The 16,337-nt window shown below is 47.1% G+C and overlaps 1 protein-coding gene across 8 annotated transcripts; it reads right to left on the bottom strand.

Annotated features, from left to right (window-relative positions):
* Window positions 1–26: 26 nt before the first annotated feature.
* FHIP2B (FHF complex subunit HOOK interacting protein 2B) lies at window positions 27–16,315 on the bottom strand. 8 transcript variants are annotated; one of them, XR_014493140.1, is made up of 18 exons: window positions 16,246–16,315; window positions 16,083–16,161; window positions 15,742–15,911; window positions 14,928–15,032; window positions 14,617–14,745; window positions 13,525–13,698; window positions 13,197–13,381; window positions 11,924–12,035; window positions 11,719–11,795; window positions 11,401–11,605; window positions 10,749–10,918; window positions 10,132–10,272; window positions 7,664–7,754; window positions 2,410–2,553; window positions 1,947–2,087; window positions 1,700–1,803; window positions 956–1,250; window positions 27–611 (listed from the first exon to the last, which is right to left on the bottom strand). XR_014493140.1 is itself a non-coding variant. In XM_083368306.1 (17 exons), exons 1-17 carry the CDS (start codon window positions 16,294–16,296, stop codon window positions 1,112–1,114), a joined length of 2,217 nt encoding a protein of 738 aa, XP_083224432.1. In that variant the 5' UTR covers window positions 16,297–16,315; the 3' UTR covers window positions 27–1,111. The 8 variants fall into 8 exon arrangements, 3 of the variants coding, with proteins under 3 accessions (XP_083224432.1, XP_083224433.1, XP_083224434.1); XR_014493141.1 differs by having other exon boundaries at window positions 27–326; XR_014493142.1 differs by having other exon boundaries at window positions 993–1,250.
* Between the last annotated feature and the right edge of the window lie 22 nt (window positions 16,316–16,337).

Here is a 16,337-nt window from a genome sequence, read left to right as displayed (position 1 = left end):
GGTACGTTTACAGCTAAATGCACAGCTGAATTAATAAATACATTTATTTCATTGTGGCTCTGCTGTGTTTCTTGAAGGAAGAATGTAAGATCAGAAAAGGTTCCCAGACATTCATTTGTTAGATGCACAAGCCGTCATTCCTCCAGGGGCTCAAACCGGTGTTGCCACCGGCTCTCCTCAGCAGGGCAGGTTTCTCTTTCTTCCATCTTCATTTTGGGCCAAAGATCAGCTTGCTGCAGACAGCTAGGCAATGTGCCCAGACAGCACAGCACCTCCAGACCTCCTTCCCCAAACAATTTATAGACTAGGAGAACTTTGCAAGAGTCCTAGGAATGAGAAGGTAGGAGAGGCTTCCATTATCTCACCATAGCAAGCTCTGGGTACAAAAGAAAACCAGGGATAAAGTAGCATGGCAGGATTAATCTTTAGACTGATGGAAAGTATTGCAAAAAATAAGTCCTGGCACAGAACCTTCAGCTGAGCACATATGCCAAGAAAAGTGGGCAAGAAGAGGGTCACTCAGCCAGACAGCCCCACAGAGAGAATACAGGAGGGCTCTGGACAGGAGCCTTTCGTCGTTTGGCCTGGGCTGCACTTAGCGATGATCATGACTGAAATAAGAGTAGCAAACATAAAAGGAGGCAACGTTATAGCAACAGATTCCCAAATTCATGCACCACAGAAAACTCCTCTTTTACAAGGACCTCTGATTTAATCCCAATGGCTAAAATAAGCTGAAAGCAGCCCTATTCGCTAGTATTTTTTAGAAGATAAAATCCAGATGCTTTATCTGGCTCTTTTTCTTCTTGGCATTAGGCCAAGACAAAGGACAAAGCTCCGGTTGGCAAGCTGGGTCAGGCGCCAGAAGGCAGGCAGCAGGCTCAACAAAGTCCCAGCGCAATCAAGGAACACACATTCCTCCGGAGACCTGTGTCAGGCAAACAATGCTTCTCACCCCAACCGTCCATCCTTATTTGAAGCCACTTTTGTACCAAGAAGAAGCTGCTGCTGCTGCTTTTCTCTACACACAGGAAGTCAGCCATGGTGTTGCTCTCAACTACTGAAGGCCTCAAAGAGGCAGGGGAGCCAACGTGCCAGAGACCCAGACCTTTCAGCTGGGTGAAGGAGCGCACTGCTGACTCTGCCCAAGAGGGCCCTTAAGGGCAGACTTGACAAAGACGATGGCAGCCAGTTCTTTGCAGAATTCCTCCAACACGATCACCCCCTCCAAGAACATCTGGTGGCCAATCCTATAAAGAGATTGCATGCAAGACAAAAAAGGGGTTTTCCTCTTCTTATCAGCTGCCTTTCCCTCCCATGGCTGATTCTAGGTGACGCTTACAAAGACCTCTGGGCAGGAGAGCAGGCTTAAGGCCCATCTTAAGATAGGCCCATTACTGCTCTTGCATGTGCACTAGAGGCCTCGGGCTGTGCATGCTTTCTCCAAGGCAGGTCACTGCTGTTTGATCACAACTGCTGCCATCGAGATCAAAAAAATAAGCTCATCTTCTCTGGGCCACAGTGGTTGTAACGGTCTCTGTGCAGCATGCGGGTGGGGCAGCTTTGCCTTGGGCACATTGCCATCAACTTTGGAAGTTGTGCAGGCAAGTGCCTGGAGGGGCCTGAAAATGCTCCAGCCAAAGCTGAGCTCTGACATGAACCAAAGGAAGAACCGCCCCGTCCTCTCTGTCCCACTTACGGGGGGTCATCTGGCACCAGCCCCATTAGCTTTTTCCGGACCAGCAGCACGTTGGTGGAGAAGTCTGTGATCCGATGGGCTTTGTGCACCAGGCTGCTGATCACCTGGCAAGAGAGAACGGGTCAAGAGGCTGGCAGAGGGAGCAGAGCTTCTTGGCTGCAGCAGCTGGGCACACCTTGAATCAGCTGCAGAAGCTCACAGCACCCTGAGTTTCCCACCCTGGGCTTGGCACCAACCCAAATGTTACCCTAATTAGCACCGAGAAGAGAGTCCTGCAGCCAGGGGCCAATGGGAGGTAGGGGTCCAGAAGGTACTCGTGGAGGTGAGGGTGAGGGAAGAGGGCCAAGCGAGACAGTACCGACGTCACCTGCAGATTCACTGCATAGGGCTGCCGTGGGGAGGGAAGGAGAGAGGGAGAGGGAGAGGGAGAGGGAGAGAGAGAGAGTAAAATGCAGTGTTTCATTCACAATCTGCTACTGGTAGCCGGTTCCATCAACCGCCCACAAGGGAGCAGGAAGAAGCTGCTGCCTGCGATACATGCCCAGTACAAGGGCTGCACTGCACCAGGTTCCACAACTAGGAAAAGCAGGACCCCTTGAAGCTACCTCCCTGCAACCGACGGGGACCTCTTCCCACCTTGCTGTCACCAGAGCATCCTCCGTATTGGGGACCAAGGATGCTCTCCTAGGCTGCTTCCCTCAGGATCCCACCTGGTGTAAGATCTGGGCCAGCCGATCAAAGAGCACCTGCAGGAAAGGACCCTCATAAAAGCGGGGTCCCGCTGGGTTGCTCTTCTGAGGCAGTTGAGTCTGGGGCCACGTCCAGCACGCAACATTCGCACAGCATTCTTGAAACTGCAAGGAGACAGAATTGGTTAGGTTTTGGATGGTCTGGATCCTCATTCTTTTCTCACAAAGTTTTATATTTTGCCCATTTCTTTATGACTTGAAAGAGTCCTACCGAAATTCAAGATCCAATAGTTCGAACCAGACCTGGGGACTAATGAGCAACTGGCTCAACGAGTGTGTCAATGCTGCTAACATCGGATGTTCTTGCTTTGACAACTTATGGAGATGCAACCTTTTTCTTTAACTTGTGTGTTACTCTTAGAGTTAGAATTAGATGATACTTGGGGGGGGAGAAGAATGTGTATGGGAATTAGTTAGACATAACAATATTGTAGTAGCGTATGATTCAAGGTTTGAAATAAGAGATGGTAAGAAATGGCAGGTTGGAGAACTGGAGGGAAAGTCTGCATTTCAAACTAATTGGAGAATGTGATTTATGACTGTTAATTAGAGGAGGGAATTGTGCTTTGATACTATGTGTTCAGGGGAGGGGAATTCAGATTTTGGCTTCCACCATGTACGTGCCGATGCTATGCTTCTTGAATAAAGATTCTTTAAGGTAAACAATACCTCAAAGTTCTTTGAAGAGCTTCATCTGTCGGAATATGACAGACTGCAATATTGAGCGTTACGTGGCTAAACCTCCCACCTGCAGTTGGGCGGTGGGTGTCCCTTCTTCATAGGCAGCCCCGTCCATCGTGCGTTGCAGCAGTCAAGGGTCCCTGATCCAAGAGTCCCCACCCTCTGATTTAGCCCAGCCTTTGCAGAGGTGCTTCCTGCAATGAAACCTTGTAGCTCGAGGGCTTCATGCTGGAGCTGGGGTGGAGCCAGAACTGACTTGCAAGGGTTTACCCTGTCCTCGTTTGGATAACCTTCGGGCACCAGGTCTTCCGCAGCACGTCTGCCTCGACTTCCGGCCAGAATGGCAAACAGACATTCTGCAGACTGTGCATCGTGGGAGACATTATTGCTGAAATTGATATTGGATCAGGACTGCAGAAAATTCTCCCCGTACGAGAGATCTCAAGCTTCCTCACGTGCTCTCTGGGCAAGGAATGAGGAGTGATGAGTCACTTGCGATCATCTGGGACTGTGGGATTCCCTCAAACCCTGACCTCTTAATGTAGCCTTTTTGGGAGACTCAGAATCAACAACAGCCAATACAAAAGTCCTTTTTAATCTCTTTGGAGTTTATTTTTTATTTTTACTGTTAAATAAAGACTGCAAAACCTTCAGAACTGCAAGTTTGATTTTTGTTGTTTTACTTCAATCCCTCTAGAAAGAAATTTTTATAATGCAGATTTTTAAGTCTTTTCTGATTTATGCAGCAAAAGGATTGTTGTGTTGAGGTTAGAATGTTTTTTAAAGCAGATTGAGAATTCATTGGATATGATTTTAAAAAAAGAATTTGAAGCTAATCTTAACTTGTGTTTCTAATTGTTTTTTAGAGTAGTGTTTTTAATAGGTTGGTCTGTTTTTTCCCTTTGTGTAAATACGGATGCAAAAAACAAGTTAAATAGTTCTGTTTTCTCCCTTTTGCTTGTCACCTTCTTGCACTTTCTCCCACTAATGGGCCAATCATTTCCTTGACTTTTTTCTTGTTTTTTACAAGCTTTTTTTGTTATTTTTGAATTTTGCTGCAAGCCTTAGTTCATTTTGAGCCTTAGCTTTCCTCATTTGATCAGGCTATTTGCAGGCTCAGGCTATTTGCTGATATTCTGCCTTACTTATGTGCCCCACTTTCCACTTGTTATACTTGTCTTTTTTGTCTTTCAATTTATGAGTTATTTATGCAGCCATGCTGGCTTCTTTTAAGAGCTGTTCTTTTTCTTCTTTGTTGGTATTGTGCTAGACAGGGTTTTTATTATCTCACTTTTCAAAATTTCCCAAGCTTCTTGAATTGTTTTCCCCTTAAAGAAAGAGGCCATTGAGCTGCTGAGTGCTGTTCGAAGACTGTGGTGAGAAAAGGAGACCGTGTGGAGTTCCAACCCTCCCAAAAATCGGGAGGGGGAACTCCGACCCCACTGGAGAAGGGCCTAGAGACATCCGACAGTGACTCTGATGATGAACCCTTGGTAAGTGGGCCCACTGCACCCATTACCAGGCCCATAGAACTGCTAATCCCAGAGATGGAGGAGAAGGTGGCCCTAAAGGCTTTACTGGACTCAGGGTGCACCAGATGTTTAATAAGCCCAATCCTGATGGGAAATCTGGGGATTCCTGTGAGGAGGCTGAAGAAGCCAATTTCGTTTGGTCAGTTAGATGGATCTATCGCAGGGGGCATCCCAGGCATCCTTTCCACGATGCTCATAAATTTGACCATGGGGGATCACACTGAGACTTTGACTTTTATAGCGACCCTCAGCATGGAATGGCCCCTAATCCGAGGACTGGCATGGTTAAAAAATGGAACCCGTGGATGAACTGGAGGACAGGAGATTTGAGATTTCCAAAAGGGAAACCCCACTTGTCCAATAGCCACCGCAGCCCCAAAGGGAAGCGCGAGCATGAAGTGGTGGCAGTTATCAATGATCAGGAATTGGGAGACATACCCAGAAAGTACCAGGACCTGGGTGAGTTTTTTTAGTGAGAAGGAATCTGGTGAATTACACTCCCTGCCCCCCATCCCACAGACTGTGCCATTGAGATTGTCCCTGGAGCTAAGCTGGTGAAACCCAAGCTCTACTCGATGACCCCCCCCCCCGAAGACCTAGAGGAACTACGCAAATTCATAGATAAGAATTTGGCATGCAGTTTCATTCAATTGGCCAGATCGAAAATGGCACCCCAGTGCTATTTTGAGAAAAGAAGGATGGGTCTCTTCGTCTCTGCGTAGATTATAGATACTTGAATGCTGTGTGCATGGACAATGTCTACCCCTTACCGCTCATGAAAGACATGCTAGTAATAATGTCTCCCAAGATATTTTCTCCAAGTTAGAATTGTGAGAGGCTTATTACCGGGTCAGAATCAAGGAGTGGGCCGAGTGGAAGACCGCTTTCAACCGCCCCCTGGGGTGCTTCCAGTTCAAAGTACTTCCGTTTGGTGCCCCACCTGCAGTATTTATGTACCTTATTAACGAGGTGCTCCACGAGCATCTATACAAAGGGGGTTTGGTGTAGCTAGATGACATATTAATCTACACTGAAACGAAAGCCGAGCATGTAAAATTAGAGCAGTTTTAAACAACTTATAACTAAGGGATTTACTGGAGCTACTTTACTGGAATTACAAAATGACTTTGATAAAGGTGACAAGAATTCTGACAAAAGAAACGAAGAATATGAGAAAAAATATTGAAGAGTTATTAGTGGGACTTAAAGTTTGCTCACAAAAAGAAAAAATACAAAATTGGTTTATTTGATGATATAATGATTTATCTCTGGCGATAATGGTTTTGACTGAGATTGGATGATATAGTCCTTCTGGAAATGTTTAATTGGGTGTCATTGATTAATTTGTAATGTTATCCTTTACAATGCTTAAATTTTTACTTGGGATTGAGCTTTGATTATTTGAAGAGAGATTGGAAGAATTTGCTTAAATGGAAATGATATATATGATATATATTTAAGTATGTTTTTCTATTAACCCTTACTGGACTGGAGATGTTAATATTAACTACACTTGCTGGAAATGGGAAGGGAGAGTTTCTTCTTCTGGTTTTTAATGCATATAGTTTTATGAGGTTCTGTGGTTTTAAAAAATTATATGTACAGTATATGTGTAATAGTTCTGTATTAGGCTTCTGTATTATTATTGTTCAATTTTATCAACTCTTAATAAAATGATTGGGGAAAAACCTGGAATGACAATACTTGGGTGAGTGTCGTTAGCATACCAAGTACACCTCACGCCCAACAGGTAATCTCTCCCAGAGGTTTTGCATAGACATAAAATGGCACAGGGGGAAGACTGAGGCTGCAGCACCCCAGATCAGCTAGACTAAAACATAACAAGAGACATATATGACAAGAGCTGCCTGCTAAGAAAAAGCAGAGCTGCTGTTAAGATTGTGCCTTACTGCCCAACCTTTGCAGGTCTTCCTCAGAGGTCAGAGGGACTGTGACTGCCATCAGGGGACACCTGCCCTCCAAAGGCCAACCAAGACAATAACCACTTAGATTTCTGTCTCATGCTCAGGCCTGAAAGGATCTAGGAAGTTCACTTCCGTTAGAGCCCCCACCTGGTAGAGCACACACATCCTCCCTTTTTCAAAGGTTGCTGCACCATTTAAAAAAGAAACAGGTACAAGAAAGGGACCAAGAGACACAGTGCATTTCAGTCATCATTGGAAAGGACCCCAAGTTCTAAGATGGCGGCATCTGGATCGGCTGCAGCTGCATTGGCTCTCAAAGGTGAAACAATTTGGGAGTGATATTATGTTTGAGCAATGTGGTGCAACTAAGGTAACATGGCATATGACCGACAATCTTTGCGAGTTTCTAGCTGTTTTGGAACTGTTGGTGAGACCATTAAAAGTCGTTGGCGCTGTTTGAAATTCTTCTGCCAGCAGCAAGATCTGACTGCTGGCCCAGCAACCAATTCTATTGCAAATAAGGGCTGTTTCCAAAGGAGGCAGAGGAGGAGAGGTCCTGGGGCTTATGGAGCAAAGGAACTGGATGAGGCTGTCAGAAGGCCCAGAGGAAGAGAGAGGGGCTTTTGGAGGAGTTGATGGTGGTGGTAGCAGCGTGCTCCAGGGGCAAAAAGAAGCGAGGCCTCTTTAAGAAAAAGGTGGAAGAGACAGGATCAGAAAAAAGGAAAGGAGGCGAGGTTGTCGTGCAGGAATACAAGCTAATTTGAGGGCTAATCCACATGGAGCTCTGTTTCCATCTGTCCTGTTTGCCATCGTTCACTCCCTAGAGACTAAAATGGAAGATCTGTTGCTTGAGCTGGCCACGAACAAGGAGTGTATATTGGAGGTGGTGACCCTTTGAGAGCTGTACACAACAAAATTTCATTTTGATGTATGCCAATTGGTGTACTTTCAAAGTGACAATAAAGTTGTTGTCATCATCATCATCATCATTACAATTAACACTGGACCACTGGAGTTCAGAAAAACAAACCAACTGCTTATTTAGGATGCAGCATAGGAGCGAATCAAAGGACTCACCAGTACTTTAGCATCATGGACGTAAGTGTCATATCCTGCCTCCTCCAGATAAGGTGAGGTCTTCACCTCACTTGGTACTAGGCAAAGGAAGCTGGGTAAAAAAAACACACACAAAGAAGATGGTGGTCAGAGCTCTGCAGAATTGTGTTTTCTGCCTGGTCGCCCTTCATCCTTTCTAGACAAGTAGAGAAGCCTGTTTTGACCTGAGCTACATTCACACCATGCCCTGCAGGTGGCTTGCTTTGGGCTACCTCTGTTCATATCCCCCTGGATAAAATCCCCAGGCTGAATGACAACCAAGCCACGTGCCACGCGTGCCACAGGTGTTTTGCCTTCCAGCATCCCCAAGTCAGCTCTACAGAAGAGGCTGGGTTTTCTGCCTGTCCTCTGCCTTCAGTCCTTTTGGCTGCCAAGCAATTTGCAAGTGCCCTCCTCAGAGTTGCTTGCAAACCCCCAGGGAGCCGACCCAGAATTTGAGAAACGCTGCCTTCGACAAAGGGTTACAAAAGCTGATGGAGTTAGCAGAGATGGCTAACGTGACTGCTTTGATAAAAGAAAAGAATGTAAGTACTTTTGTTTCTACTTGGAAACCACTTCTGGACTTTGTGCTTAAGGTTGAAAAAAATAATACTATTATATCGGGTATTACTGATTAGACTAATTTGTTGGTATAGAAATGGCTAGTCCATACTACTAAAGAAATGTAAAAAGTTGAGATTCGATCTTAATGACTTATTTTACTGGCACAAGAATCGGAAATTAACTCCTTTTCTTTCCCTCCCCTTCTCCACAATTTTTCATTTTCCCTTTCCTTACTGTTGTCCCATACTATCTGCTTTTGTATTTTCATATTTTATGTTATAAATGAATAACTAAGATGACCCAAGGCCTGGAGACTGAAACATACGAAGAACGGCTGCAGGACTTGGGTTTGGCCAGTCTAAAAAAAAGAAGAAATAGGGGAGACATGACAGCAGTACTCCAGTATGTGAGGGCATCAAATTATTCTCCAAAGCACCAGAGGGCAGGACGAGAAACAACGGTTGGAAACTGATCAAGGAGAGAAGCAACCTGGAATCACGGAGAAACTTCCTAACAGTGAGGACAATTAACCAGTGGAACTGCTTGCCACCAGAAATTGTGGGAGCCCCATCACTGGAGGCTTTTAAGAAGAGACTAGACAGTCACTTTTCTGAAATGGTATAGGTTCTCCTGCTTGAGCAGGGGGCTGGACTAGAAGACCTCCAAGGTCCCTTCCAGCCCTGCTCTATTCCATTCCATTCCATTCTAATTATTATTCTATTCTATTCTATTCAAATTAAAAAAGAGAAATGTTGGCTTCAAGCAAGTGTGCTTTTTTTGCTTTGCCATCTCTTATTCCTTCACATTTTTATATATACTTTGACTTGAGTGTTCCAGGATTTGGGAAAATCCAACTGAATCCCTGAAGTAGAAGATGGAAACTAAAATCAACATATACATGGAGACAGTTTAATTTTTTTTAATCCTTTTTTATAAATAACTCAAATGGAGAACATACCTAACATTCCTTCATCCTCCTATTTTCCCCACAACAACCCTGTGAGGTAAATTGCGTGGAGTGTGTGTGAATGGCCCAACCAGTCGGCCTTCAAGCCTAAGGCAGGCCTAGAACTCACAGTCTCCCGAGTGTAGCCTGGTGCGTTAACCACTACAGATATTCTTTGACATATGACCAAAACTGAGCATGGAATTTTGGTTGTAAGTTGTTACAGTTGTTAAGCAAAATGTCCACGACTGCCTTGTTCAATGATTGCAATCTGAGCTTTCTCTGTTGTGGTTGTTAAATTACCACATGGGGGTGTGAGAGGCCCACAATCCACCAGCATGTGGAAATCTGCCATGGGTCAGGGGGAGTTGGCCACCTCAGCACACTGATGCACAGACCTTGCCTCTGTTCCCCCCCCCCCTCCCCTTCACTAGCATATTCTCCTCTGGAGAGGAAAAGGCTCCGAGTTGCAGCATTGGGAGGTGCAGAGGCTCAGAGCCTTCTTGAATTCTGGCTTCGCTAGCAGTTCAGACAGATTTCAAGTCTTCCCCACTGACTCGCTGGAGAAACCAGCAGAAAAAAATGGACAAGTGGCAATCACATGGCCGCAGGGCACCTGGCTACTGATCGTGTGACCACGGGGAGGGCAGTGCAATATTTTACAATACCCAGAAGTATTTTATGGGCACCAGGTCCATGACTGTTGTTATACAACCAGACATAGGTTGAACTACCTGTAGACAAACTGGCTCTTTCACAAACTTCTGCATAATACACTCTTACACAACACCCTTCCGATGTTCATAGAGGCAGAGCCCCAAACCCAGTAACTTAAGCAGTACATCGCAACCATCTTGTACATAGTGGCCTTGCATCTTCATAACACAAATAGGGATGCAAGCAACTGCTACTCCCTGCCGCTGCTCTACAAAAGCCGTACCTGCTGACTGCCTCCTTCACATCCACAGGCCCCGCTGGCTGGCCAGGTCCTTCCTTTGGAACCAAGGTAGCTGGTTGGCTTGGCCTCTGGGGCTCGGCTGCTGGGAGTCCATCTGCAAAGTAAGGATCTTCTTCTAGGTCTCTGCAGAGATAGGAACAGGCCAGCCTTGACCATGTTTTCAAAGTGACAGGCTATACTTTCACTTAAATGAGCAAAAACACGATATTTAATGACAAAGACCAGCTTCAACACTGCTCGTCTCAGAAAAGGGGAACAGACAGGTAACACGCTGGTTTGTGAATCAGCCCTGGGATCCAGGCTCATCAGCTGCTGCTTGAGCACAAAGATGATGAGATCATCCCAATCCAGGTCCTCCCTTCTCCCCTCTTTCCCCCCTGCACCACTGCCTTAGTCTGTAAGCTAGAGGGAAGGCTCTGCGCTTCTTGTGGGGGACTGCAAACAACACTGTATCACAGGAACCAAAAATGATTTCAAGCCATCAAAAGCGGCTCATCTTAATAAAAAGGGTCAGCCTGGTGCTAAGAAGAGACTTTTCCTCATCACTTGCGAACGCAGAGGCCACCAAGTGCCATCAGCTCCTTCCCCGAGTCACTTACAGCCCCTCCTCACAAAACTCTTGCTCAGGGACGGCAAGATCTTCCTGGCCAAGTGGACTTCTCAAGACGTAGCTGCGTTCCTCCAGATGGCACAGCACCAGGCTCTGCAAGATGCGCTGGTCAGGAAGCCAAAGCAGCTCCTCAAACAACTGTAGGGTGGCAACGCTGATCTGCAGCAAGGAGGAGAATGTGAACAGCTGGACTTGGTGAAAATGCCCTGATGGCTTCCAACAAGCGAGCCAAGACACTCAGGCCACAGACACCACAGAGGAAAGCCAGCTTTTAGCTAGCTGTCTCCCCATGCCCTGCTACAGTTTAAGTCACTAGCAAGATCTGGGCTACTGGGGGAAACTGGAGCCTAGAGTTAGGCAACAACTCCCCAAAGTTCCCAATTCTCAAGCAAAAGGCACAGCAGACTATGGTTAAGACCAAAGCACAGAAGGGCTTCCATTTCCTTGCTGATCTTTGAAGCTGCCACAGAACTCGAATGGAAAGCTCCCATTCCAAAGCATCAGGGCCTCAGTGAGGAGGAAAGGCTGCTTTGCAGATGCCGTCAGGTACTTGTGGGCAGAGCTAATTCCAGGCATTCAAAGTATTGACGGCTTACGCTGCAGCTCTTGCGGAAGGGACACGGGATTGGCAGGAGGCTCACCTCATCGGACGGATGGCTGCAGTTCTCAATCAGTCGTGAGCAGAGGCTGGGGCTCTGTGGCCGCCAGGCTGAATTGCTGGGCCTGGCAGGATCCATTTCTGCTCCCAGCAGAAACCCAGCCAGCTGCTGGAGGAGGGCAGGAGCATGAATCCGTCTCACCAGGCCCGTCAGGATGGCCACTGAAAAGAGAATCCCAGAGTCTGACCTGCCAAGAAAGGACCCACTGAGCAAAAGAGGCCTGTGCTTGGCGGTGCTTCTCGTCGGAGCTCCCTGGCGGTGCGACACGTGCAGTCAAGGGCCCGCTCAGCCCACACTCACATCTCCAAGAGTTGAGGCTGCAAGGTTTCCAGGAAGAGCCTCCGCCCCACAGTCGTGCTCAGGGCATCTCCGACAACCTGATGGGGTGCACAGCCACCATTAATCACTCCTCCCATTCCACCACACCCCAGCTAGGCATCCCTGGCCTTGGGACCAAGAGGGAGAGGAAAAGGGCACGGGGAGAAGAGGGGAAAAGGTTTCTTACGGGATGAGCCTGTTTCACGAGGCGGTCACAAAAATCCAGCCAATCAAAGAAAGCCTCTAGGCTGTGTTTTCCTGGGAAGGAGCTTTCCTCAACTGAGGCCTCATTCTGGAGCCTGCAAGTTCAAAAGAGAGGAGGCTCAACCCAAGGACACCTGCTCACACTGGCATCCTTTTGCTGTGAAGGGGAGAAGAGGAACCAAACTCAGAGAAGTGGGTTTTCCTACTCCTATTACCATGCTTGCCAATAGATTCCTCCCTATAGGTGCATTTGTGTGGCTAAGCCTCAGTCATTCTGCTAGGATATCTTTGCACTCCTTGTCTGATCTCAAATCACTACTTTACACAATTGGTCCAAGTAGATTTGCAACAGGGATAAGCTGCTGAAGAACAAGATGCAAACCAGAAAGATGGGAACACCTTGAGTGGGTGACAGTGTAATCTGTCTCCCAATGTAATGCTGCAGATCTTTGTAAGCAGCGTGAATCTACTTGTTATCCCACCTCTTAACAGAAAAAAACAAAAACCAATCGGGTCAGTTATTATTTAATAGAGCCAACTAGCATATATAAAGGTAGTCTTCAACTTATGGCAGCAATTGGCACCAGAATTTCTGTTGCTTACCGATGCAGTCATAAAATGCAAACACCTCACTTGGCAGCACCAATCCCTGCACTCTTGGTTGCTGTCATTAACGGAATTCCACACTCAGATGGGGCAACTTCTTGCCAGCTTCCCACAACCACAGTCAGTGGGGAACATGGCAGGAAGTTGCAAGTCCCAGGCAGGCACAGAGGTAAGTGGTTGCTGCTGGGTTAGGGACAGAGCCTGGGGAGGCGTCGCCAGGGCGAGTCTGCAAGAGTCAGAGTGAGGGTCAAGGAGAGTAGGCGACTGTGCAGCGAGGATCAGGGAAGCAATAACTGAAAGGTGGGGCACCGGCTGGAGAGGGTGTGAGTGTGCAAGAGGTGCAACATGGGTCACGGAGGGTGCACAGGGTTATGTCAGGATGCAGCATGAATTGGGAAGGGTGTGCAAGGAGGTAAAGAGGGTGTCACACAGATCAGGCAGGAATCAAGAGGATGCAAGGTGGTGCGAACTGGGGAGAAGGTGTGAGAGTGAAGGGTGGATTGGGGAACACACAGGGAGGGTTTGGGTCGAGGAGGATTTGTGGGGTGTACAACAGGTGCGACGAGAGGTTGGGAGGGCTGAGTGAGCAGCAGAAGTGTGAAAATCTCAGGAGCAGAGATTGTGGGCTCAACAGGTCAACAACTTTGTACCTGCATGGGATGGTAACATCGGCAGGCTTGATGGTAACAGGGATGGCATTGTACAGGGAGCAGAGATAGTCGGATAGCAGAAGGCACAGCATGCTGTCTTGGGCCAAGGCCTGGGCAGCGGTTGGATGGTCCACACTGGTAAGAAGCAGTAGGTTCTCTTGGGCTTTTAGCACAACCTTCTTGTTCTGCAAGGAGGAAAAATAATACAGTTCCTGCCAAATGTCCTCCTCCTAGACTCTGTGTGTGGAAGCGAAGACTCAGGCAGAGACAAGCTCATCCCATCTGCTCTTCACAGGCCCCAGGGCTCTCAGCACCGATTATTTCATACCTTGCTCTTACATAAGCCAATGAGAGCAGTCACCAAATTCAGCATGGAGGCAGCAGGGTCCCCGAGCGGTTTCTCTGGACACAGCCCTCCACCCTGCTCTTCAGAGGAGGGCGGGGCCTGGCCAGAGGTCATGCTTGGCTTAGCTGCCAATCCCAGTGAAGCAACATTCTGGCCCTTGAAAGCAAAGGGGAGAGGAAGGAGAGTTCAGGTCAGATCAATTTCTATTAATAAATCAATATTGGTTCTAATTTTATATAACTCTTATAGTTGTTTTTATATTTAACTTTTTAACACTAATAAGCCAGAGTCGCCTTAACAGTGAGATGAATGTCATATACATTTAATAAATAAATGAATACAAATAAGCTCAGCAAGATATATCATCCTGGTTTTGCAAGAATAATTGGACATAACAAACAAAATGGACCAGTTCTATTTCCTAAGGCAAATCACCCAGTAATCTTGAATCCCTACAACGAAAGGGAAAAAAAATATCAGGCAATTCAAGCCAGAATGCATATGGCTGAGAAAACATCTAGTCATTCCTGCACAGAAGAGTCAGGGGACACAAAAATCCAGTAAAAGTCTTTTCAGAACTTTTCAGAAAGCAGGCAGCAACAATTAAGAAGCCCTTCTAATCCCATTCTCAGTTGCACAGCTGTTATGCCCTCTGAAGTGCATAATTTGGCCTGCCTAAGGCTGCGGCTGCAGGAACAGGAGGAGCTATAGCAGCAGCTAATGTTCACTTGGCACAATCTTCTTCTCCGCATGCAAACCTACAGGCAACCAAGTCCTGCACTGTCTGCCCCTACAGAGGAACAGAGAAATGATTGTGGGGGCTGTACCTGGAGGCCATTAGCAAAACAGGGAATTAGAAAGACAGGACAAGAGTGAGAAAGAAACAAATGTTTTGCCTTGACTCTCTTTGGTATAAGAACGAGGGAAGAGGAAATGCTGTCGGGAATTCTAAGTTCAGTTGTTACAACCTGTTTCAATAAAATACAATTCTAGTTATTTCTTGTGATGTTTGTTTCCTGACCTAGCCTGGCTGATACAGTGTGAAAAGGATCAGCACACCCAACAATCCCTTACCTCTAGGACGTATGGTAGGAGAGCAGGTTCCTGCCTGATTTTGGCACATAGAACACCAACAAACTGCAGCACTTCCTTCTCGGGCTCAGGGTTAGGGCCTAATGCATCACCCTGAAGTTGAAGAAGTTTCTGCAAAAAGATTGAAAGGTGGGCCAAAATCAGTAAATACAGAGATGCTTTAGAAATATCTTAAGACTGTTAAACTGGACACATTTTCAAGTCACTAAGAAGTAGCTCCCTTGAAAGAATGGTGATTTTGCTTTATCTTCAAAATGGATGCAAATTGCTGAGTTCCTTAAAAAGGCCCTCACCTGAACAGGCCGGTAAACATTGAAGTAATGCAAGAGCGGGCTCTGCATCTGCCCCAGCAGGCGACTGAAAAAGAGAAGCACCTGTGACCTCATTCCCGGAGGATACTGTAGGAAGCAGAGAAACAAGGCTCACATTAGGAAAAGTTCCTTAAAGATTTCCATTAAAAATGTCCATCAAAGACTACATTACTTGACTATCTTGAATGCTAATGGAACACAGTGATAGTCTGAACGTTAAACTGAAAAACAAGCATCAGGATGTAGGTACAGGTCAAGTATAATCTATTGCAGAATAATTGTTGTCAGTCCTATGGTTCTGAAGTATTCTTGTCTGTTTCCCAATATATGATTTAGGGGACATCTTGCACAAATGTGAATTGTAAGACCTGCTCCAATTTAAGACTTTTAAGAAAGACCTCAACTCCATTTGGTTGAAGTGATAGGTTCTTTTACTAAAGTTAAGTTAACTCAAAGGATGCCAATGAAACAAAGAAGCTGAAGATGGCAGACCTGACATTATCTTACTTTGATAAATGAAATTAGTACAAATAAGACTTTTTAAAGCAAACAGACAAAAATGCAAATGAAGCCACAGTAAAATATTTATTTGGAAGAAGAATGACCTATATTTAGGTATAGAATCTCTAGAGAAATGAGTTTGGAAATTATGCCAAAGAGGCCAGAATAAGAAAGGGGGATTTCCAATTAGGTAAAGGAATGTCTGAGTTATGACTGGAAAAGTCCTCAGGAAAGAAACCCCCAAATTGCGCCGCTGGCATTCCTGACAAAAGGGAGGCACCACAAGAGGAACCACCTCTGCTTTCCCCAGAGTGCTGAGCGTCTCCAGGACTTTGTGCCGCAGCAAGTATTCCAGGCAGGGTCCCGTCTCCCCGTCCTGCTGTTGCTTCTCCTCGTAGACCAGGATGTCCAGCATCTGTTTTAAGCGCCAGGGAATATCCGTCTGCTTCGCCGACTTGTTTTCATCTTGGGAAAAGACGGAACATCAGCACCGGCAGCGGCAGCAGATGTGGCCGTCCTTAAAAATCACCGCGAAAGGCTTTCCCCTCCGCCGCCAAATACTCGGCAACGGAGCCCCTCGCCCTCCCGCCTTCCCGCCCGCAAGGGAGCCGCGGGGCCGGCGCCGGAACCTCCCACCTGCGGCCTCCAGGTAATGGTGGGTGACGCCCTTCCAGTGCTCCGTAAAGGCGGCCGGTAGATCGAGGCGCGGCTCCTCCTGCAGCGGCGAGAAGGCCCCGTCAGGCGACCCCCGCCGCCCCTCGCCCCCCCGGCCCCCGCCCCGCCCCGCAGAGCCACCCACCGCCTCCACGGCCCGCCGCAGCAGGTCGCCCAGCCGGCCCAGCAGCGCCATGGCCGCCCCGCCCGCGCCCGCCACGTCATCGGCGCGCGACG

This window comes from Vipera ursinii (genome assembly GCF_947247035.1).
Source record: "Vipera ursinii genome assembly, chromosome: 8".
Taxonomy (NCBI): Eukaryota; Metazoa; Chordata; class Lepidosauria; order Squamata; family Viperidae; genus Vipera; species Vipera ursinii.
Note: the sequence above shows the minus strand (reverse complement) of the source record. Positions and strands in the feature narration are given on the sequence as shown.

Bases quoted from the DNA above. Each gene is read 5' to 3' on its own strand.
- FHIP2B (XM_083368306.1), bottom strand. From the start codon at position 16,296: ATGGCGCTGCTGGGCCGGCTGGGCGACCTGCTGCGGCGGGCCGTGGAG. The intron at 7,755-10,131 runs GTACGGCTTTTG...TTTTTTACCCAG, and splicing joins GTGAAGGAGGCAGTCAGCAG to CTTCCTTTGCCTAGTACCAA. The intron at 2,088-2,409 runs GTGGGATCCTGA...TCCCCACGGCAG, and splicing joins TGGCCCAGATCTTACACCAG to CCCTATGCAGTGAATCTGCA.